Genomic DNA, 7,887 nt, shown 5'->3' with positions numbered 1-7,887 from the left:
TGTCTGGCCTCAGTCCAGACACCTAGTCCCAGACCTCCAGGTGCCTCCAGTCCAGACCCCTCGACCCAGTCCAGACCCCTCGACCCAGTCCAGACCCCTCGACCCAGTCCAGACCCCTCGACCCAGTCCAGACCCCTCGACCCAGTCCAGACCCCTCGACCTTGTCCAGACCCCTCGACCTAGTCCAGACACCTAGTCCCAGACCTCCAGGTGCCTCCATTCCAGACCCCTCGACCCAGTCCAGACCCCTAGACCCAGAACAGACCCCTCGACCCAGACCTCCAGGTGCCTCCAGTCCAGACCCCTCGACCCAGTCCAGACCCCTCGACCCAGACCTCCAGGGGCCTTCAGTCCAGATCCCTCGACCCTTTCCAGACCCCTCGACCCAGTCAAGTCCCCTCGACTCAGACCAGACCCCTCGACCCAGGGGCCTTTAGTCCAGACGTTAATGGAGGGAGAAACAGCATATTAACTCGATGTGGCCTTGAGAATGACTGACCTGATCCATTGTTTTAATCTTCTAGTTTCTCTCTTTCCTCCCCCTCATAAATTGCTATAAAAGACCGTTAGAGATAACCTGTTGGTTAGTAACTTGTTACAACTAGTTAATTACCTGTTGTAACTGGTTTATAACCTGTTGGTTTATAACCTGTTGGTTTATTACCTGTTGGTTTATAACCTGTTGGTTTATTACCTGTTGGTTTATTACCTGTTGGTTTATTACCTGTTGGTTTATTACCTGTTGGTTTATAACCTGTTGGTTTATTACCTGTTGGTTTATAACCTGTTGGTTTATAACCTGTTGGTTTATTACCTGTTGGTTTATTACCTGTTGGTTTATTACCTGTTGGTTTATAACCTGTTGGTTTATTACCTGTTGGTTTATTACCTGTTGGTTTATTACCTGTTGGTTTATTACCTGTTGGTTTATAACCTGTTGGTTTATAACCTGTTGGTTTATAACCTGTTGTAACTGGTTTATAACCTGTTGGTTTATAACCTGTTGGTTTATTACCTGTTGGTTTATAACCTGTTGGTTTATAACCTGTTGGTTTATTACCTGTTGGTTTATAACCTGTTGGTTTATAACCTGTTGGTTTATAACCTGTTGGTTTATAACCTGTTGGTTTATAACCTGTTGGTTTATTACCTGTTGGTTTATTACCTGTTGGTTTATAACCTGTTGTAACTGGTTTATTACCTGTTGGTTTATAACCTGTTGGTTTATAACCTGTTGGTTTATTACCTGTTGGTTTATAACCTGTTGGTTTATAACCTGTTGGTTTATTACCTGTTGGTTTATAACCTGTTGGTTTATAACCTGTTGGTTTATAACCTGTTGGTTTATTACCTGTTGGTTTATAACCTGTTGGTTTATTACCTGTTGGTTTATTACCTGTTGGTTTATAACCTGTTGGTTTATTACCTGTTGGTTTATTACCTGTTGGTTTATTACCTGTTGGTTTATAACCTGTTGGTTTATAACCTGTTGGTTTATAACCTGTTGGTTTATAACCTGTTGGTTTATTACCTGTTGGTTTATAACCTGTTGGTTTATAACCTGTTGGTTTATAACCTGTTGGTTTATAACCTGTTGGTTTATTACCTGTTGGTTTATAACCTGTTGGTTTATAACCTGTTGGTTTATAACCTGTTGGTTTATAACCTGTTGGTTTATAACCTGTTGGTTTATAACCTGTTGGTTTATAACCTGTTGGTTTATAACCTGTTGGTTTATAACCTGTTGGTTTATTACCTGTTGGTTTATAACCTGTTGGTTTATAACCTGTTGGTTTATAACCTGTTGGTTTATAACCTGTTGGTTTATTACCTGTTGGTTTATAACCTGTTGGTTTATAACCTGTTGGTTTATTACCTGTTGGTTTATTACCTGTTGGTTTATAACCTGTTGGTTTATAACCTGTTGTAACTGGTTTATAACCTGTTGGTTTATAACCTGTTGGTTTATTACCTGTTGGTTTATAACCTGTTGGTTTATAACCTGTTGGTTTATTACCTGTTGGTTTATAACCTGTTGGTTTATTACCTGTTGGTTTATAACCTGTTGGTTTATAACCTGTTGGTTTATTACCTGTTGGTTTATTACCTGTTGGTTTATTACCTGTTGGTTTATATGTTGGTTTATAACCTGTTGGTTTTATAACCTGTTGGTTTATAACCTGTTGTAACTGTTTATTACCTGTTGGTTTATAACCTGTTGGTTTATATAACCTGTTGGTTTATAACCTGTTGGTTTATTACCTGTTGGTTTATAACCTGTTGGTTTATAACCTGTTGGTTTATAACCTGTTGGTTTATAACCTGTTGGTTTATAACCTGTTGGTTTATAACCTGTTGGTTTATTACCTGTTGGTTTATTAACCTGTTGGTTTTATTACCTGTTGGTTTATTGTTGGTTTATAACCTGTTGTAACTGGTTTATTACCTGTTGGTTTATTACCTGTTGTAACTGGTTTATAACCTGTTGGTTTATTACCTGTTGGTTTATAACCTGTTGGTTTATAACCTGTTGGTTTATAACCTGTTGTAACTGGTTTATTACCTGTTGGTTTATAACCTGTTGTAACTGGTTTATAACCTGTTGGTTTATAACCTGTTGGTTTATAACCTGTTGGTTTATAACCTGTTGGTTTATACCTGTTGGTTTATTACCTGTTGTAACTGGTTTATAACCTGTTGGTTTATTACCTGTTGGTTTGTTGGTTTATAACCTATAACCTGTTGTAACTGGTTTACCTGTTGGTTTATTACCTGTTTTTATAACCTGTTGGTTTATAACCTGTTGGTTTATAACCTGTTGGTTTATTACCTGTTGGTTTATAACCTGTTGGTTTATAACCTGTTGGTTTATTACCTGTTGGTTTATAACCTGTTGGTTTATAACCTGTTGGTTTATTACCTGTTGGTTTATAACCTGTTGGTTTATAACCTGTTGGTTTATTACCTGTTGGTTTATAACCTGTTGGTTTATTACCTGTTGGTTTATTACCTGTTGGTTTATAACCTGTTGGTTTATTACCTGTTGGTTTATTACCTGTTGGTTTATTACCTGTTGGTTTATAACCTGTTGTAACTGGTTTATAACCTGTTGGTTTATAACCTGTTCTATCCACTAAAGAATAACTTTTAAATCATTCAAAAAAACTAACTTTATAGCTTATGTTGTCCACATGTCTTCAGCCAATCAGTTGGTAGTGAAGCCAGTCCAGAGTTCCTCTCTTCCTCCCCTCTTCACCCTCTCAGACCCATCCTTTCCCCAAAACAATATGCCGACCACTGGTATCAAAACTGGTAACTTCAAACCACTGACAGCCGCAAATAGTTAAAGTTCAAAATGGAAAATAAATATACAAAGATATTGGTTGTATTTACAATGGTGTTTGTTCTTCACTGGTTGTCCTTTTCTTGTGGCTGTGGTATTTCACCCAATAGATATGGTAGCTTAGTAAGATTGGATTTGTTTTCAAATTCTTTGTGGGTCTGTGTAATCTGAGGTAAATATGTGTCTAATATGGTCATACGTTTGGCAGGAGGTTAGGAAGTCTCTCTCTCTCTCTCTCTAGACTACCTGCCTCTCTCTCAATTCAGTTCAAAGTGATTTATTGGCATGGGAAACATATGTACAGGGTTGTAATTATGTGTATTTGAAGTGTGAAAATAAAGAAACAGATATATACAGTTCCCTTTTTTCATATTTTGTATTCAGACCCTTTACTCAGCCTCAAGTTTTCTTGGGTATGACGCTACAAGCTTGACACACCTGTATTTGAGGAGTTTCTCCCATTCTTCTCTGCAGATCCTCTCCAGCTCTGTCAGGTTGGATGTGGAGCGTCGCTGCACAGCTATTTTCAGGTCTCTCCATAGGTGTTCGATCGGGTTCAAGCCCGGGCTCTGGATGGGCCTCTCAATGACATTCAGAGACTTGTCCCGAAGCCACTCAGTCTAAGGTCCTGGCTCTCAAGAGAAGACAGGCTATGGCGGCCTCTTTCAATAGCAAGGCTTCGCTCACTGATTCATACTCTCTCTCTCTCTCTGTTACCTGCTTCTCTCTCGATCTCATCATCACTATCCCTCTCTCAAATTTTCATCACTGTTTCTCTCTGACCTTCATCACTGTCCATCTCTCTGACCTTCATCACTGTCCCTCTCCCAGACCTTCATCACTGTCCCTCTCTCAGACCTTCATCACTGTCCCTCTCTCAGACCTTCATCACTGTCCCTCTCTCAGACCTTCATCACTGTCCCTCTCTCAGACCTTCATCACTGTTCCTCTCTCAGACCTTCATCACTGTCCCTCTCTCAGACCTTCATCACTGTCCCTCTCTCAGACCTTCATCACGGTCCCTCTCTGACCTTCATCACTGTTTCTCTCTGACCTTCATCACTGTCCCTTTCTCAGACCTTCATCACTGTCCCTCTCTCAGACCTTCATCACTGTCCCTCTCTCAGACCTTCATCACTGTCCCTCTCTCAGACCTTCATCACTGTCCCTCTCTCAGACCTTCATCACTGTCCCCCTCTGATCTTCATCACTGTCCCTCTCTCAGACCTTCATCACTGTCCCTCTCTCAGACCTTCATCACTGTCCCTCTCTCAGACCTTCATCACTGTCCCTCTCTCAGACCTTCATCACTGTCCCTCTCTCAGACCTTCATCACTGTCCCTCTCTCAGACCTTCATCACTGTCCCTCTCTCAAACCTTCGTCACTGTCCCTCTCTCAAACCTTCATCACTGTCCCTCTCTCAGACCTTCATCACTGTCCCTCTCTCAGACCTTCATCACTGTCCCTCTCTCAGACCTTCATCACTGTCCCTCTCTCAGACCTTCATCATCAGACCATACTGGAGCTGAGTCAGTGTCCTTGCTCCCTGACACGGACATAGATTGTATTTAGCCATTGTGTGTCATAACCTCAACATTATAATTAATAGTATCTACATAACAGAGGTTATCTTCAACATTACTATTCATAGTATCTATATAACAGAGGTTATCTTCAACATTACTATTCATAGTATCTATATAACAGAGGTTATCGTCAACATTACTATTCATAGTATCTATATAACAGAGGTTATCGTCAACATTACTATTCATAGTATCTACAACAGAGGTTATCGTCAACATTATCATTAATAGTATCTATATAACAGAGGTTATCCCCAACATGATCATTCATAGTATCTATATAACAGAGGTTATCCTCAACATTACTATTCATAGTATCTATATAACAGAGGTTATCCCCAACATTATCATTCCTAGTATCTATATAACAGAGGTTATCCCCAACATTATCATTCATAGTATCTATAAAACAGAGGTTATCGTCAACATTATCATTCCTAGTTATGCTCCAACCATGGAGAGATATAGGTTACCATTCTCCTACTGATCTGTTCCTAGTTATGCTCCAACCATGGAGAGATATAGGTTACCATTCTCCTACTGATCTGTTCCTAGTTATGCTCCAACCATGGAGAGATATAGGTTACCATTCTCCTACTGATCTGTTTCTCCCACTAGGTCTATTACATGTTTTTATTAGATCCATGGTATGTTACTGAACAACTACTATTAGGCCATAACATGGAATTGGAAGATTGCCTGTCCTTACCCCCCACTGGGCACACTGGTTGAATCAACATTATATCCTTGTCATTTAAATTAAACGACATTGCAAGTTAGAATATAATTGACTTCTGTGCCCAGTGGGCCACTTTTTCACAGTTTAGTCATGTAACCACATTTGAAATGACAGGAAGTTGAGATTCTTTTGATTTCACAGTGTGTAGACCTATAAGGGGCGGCAGGGTAGCCTAGTGGTTAGAGCGTTGGACTAGTAGGTTGCGAGTTCAAACCCCCGAGCTGACAAGGTACAAATCTGTCGTTCTGCCCCTGAACAGGCAGTTAACCCACTGTTCCCAGGCCGTCATTGAAAATAAGAATTTGTTCTTAACTGACTTGCCTGGTTAAATAAAGGTAAAATAAAATAAATAAAAATAAAAATTATCATTATTAGCAGCAGTTCGAGAGGAATGTTTGAAGCCCTGTAGCATAGCCCATTATGTACAGTCCAGTTCTCTACAGTTCTAGGTGTTGGATTTCAGTCTGATAAAATGGGAATTCCCGATATCGTTAGATAGTCTTTGTTTTTGCTCTTAGTTGTTTGTATATCTGTTATCGCACCGCTCCACTCTGGCGGGGGTCCGTCCGACGCTGCAGTTATTTTTTACAGAGCGCGTAAGGAACCTCCACTTGTCCTACGTCACAACACGTAAAGTTCTTCTCTTTCTGCCGCAGAGTTGAAACAAGGTGTCGGGTTAAGACCGCACGACTATAAAGGAGAGGGGCAGGCAGGCTGGACACAACCAAATAGATAGACCGTCTGAAAGTAAGGAGAATATCGGAATTTTTAGTCTAAACACATCTCATTTTTTTATTCCCAGCGGTGCATTATTGTGTTTCCAAACGATGTTCTCTTTAATTTGTATTTAAATGGATAACCAATAGTTAATGTATTAATATGGGAATTGTATTTTTCCCTTGTTCATTTCTGTTCATTGGAAATAGTTTATTTCTCTTCTATGTTTGCGTTGCAAAGTCGATTGTATTTATCACGAAGATGGATAAATGTCTGATTTGATCATATCTGTACTTGTAGGTGTTGAAACAACGAGTGGCAGAATGACGGTTTGTTGTGAGTCGTGTGAAAGTCCATGGAGCAGTGAGCGCAGCGCCTTTCATCTGTTCAGCGGGGAGACAGAAAGCCGCCTGGGACTCTGCAAGAGATTCAGGTTAGTGCAGCCAGACTGGCTCCATCCGTGCGCGGCTTCTAGTGGTCAAACCGCCACAATCTGGACTCAGGGGGGCAATTACATACCTACTGTACATACCATACCTTGGTATATATTAACTTGTGGATGTCATTCATCCAGTTTGTTTGCTATGTTTCTAATTACAATTTTTGTGTTATGTTATGAATTACGATTCATACAATATGTTACGAATTTGCAATACTTATAAGTTATGAATTCCAATTTGTTGTGGCTGGTGTTTGCTAGGGAAATAGGAGCGTATGCAGTCCAGCCTCCTGCTTTCTGTCTGACACCCACGCTCTCTGATGCTGCCTCTGGCTCTACCAACAAAAACCGGCTAGAGAGCTCTCTTCTCTACTGATAAAACCGGCTGATCACACAGAGCAGCTAGAGATCTCTCTTTTCTACCTCAGATAGACAGAGCCACATACAGCAACAGTTGTTTCCATAGGAACCACAGAAGCTCACACTTTAGCAAATTGCTATCCATCCCCATCCAGTCTGTGGCTAGGGTACACCGCCTTTCCTTCAGTAAGGCACAGTGAGAAGCCGGAAAGTAACACATTTTCTCAGTTTTGACTTTGGAATATTTTTGCCATGTAACAAAGAGCAGCTTTTCACTAGACTGAGAGAGACTAGGAAGAGTTTGGACGTAGTAGGATACCCTGTGCTCAGTTCTACCTCTGCCCTCTCTGGGCCGTCATATCCTGACCTGTGAACATGGTGTTGCTACGCAGGTCTACTAAGGGAGCGTCTAAAGCCAGGAGGGACCAGATGAACTCTGAGATCAGGAACATGAGAACTCTGCTCCCCATCCCTCAGGAGGACCAGGACAGACTGTCATACCTCCACAGCATGGCTGTTATCACAGCATACATCAGGAAGAGCTTTCTGTATAAGGGTGAGTACAAAACCAGGAGAGGAACTGTCATGTACGGAACCACTAGAACACTTGAAAGTACGGACCCAGTAGGACATTCCCATCTTTTACAATGGATGTATGTGTGTTTATTATGGATCCCCATTAGTTCCTGTTGCCAAGGCAGC

General features: G+C 40.9%; 1 protein-coding gene across 1 annotated transcript in view; it reads left to right on the top strand.

Annotated features, from left to right (window-relative positions):
• Window positions 1-4,247: 4,247 nt before the first annotated feature.
• npas4l (neuronal PAS domain protein 4 like) overlaps window positions 4,248-7,887 on the top strand; it is an 18,192-nt gene continuing 14,552 nt past the window's right edge. Inside the window, exons 1-2 of the mRNA XM_029628856.2 lie at window positions 4,248-6,819; window positions 7,578-7,741. Of these exons, the coding sequence (XP_029484716.2) occupies window positions 6,656-6,819; window positions 7,578-7,741 (328 nt within the window). The 5' untranslated portion in view covers window positions 4,248-6,655. The remainder of the gene's footprint in view (window positions 6,820-7,577; window positions 7,742-7,887) is intronic.

The sequence above is a fragment of the Oncorhynchus nerka genome, linkage group LG23, assembly GCF_034236695.1.
Source record: "Oncorhynchus nerka isolate Pitt River linkage group LG23, Oner_Uvic_2.0, whole genome shotgun sequence".
In the NCBI taxonomy this organism is placed as follows: domain Eukaryota; kingdom Metazoa; phylum Chordata; class Actinopteri; order Salmoniformes; family Salmonidae; genus Oncorhynchus; species Oncorhynchus nerka.
Note: the sequence above shows the minus strand (reverse complement) of the source record. Positions and strands in the feature narration are given on the sequence as shown.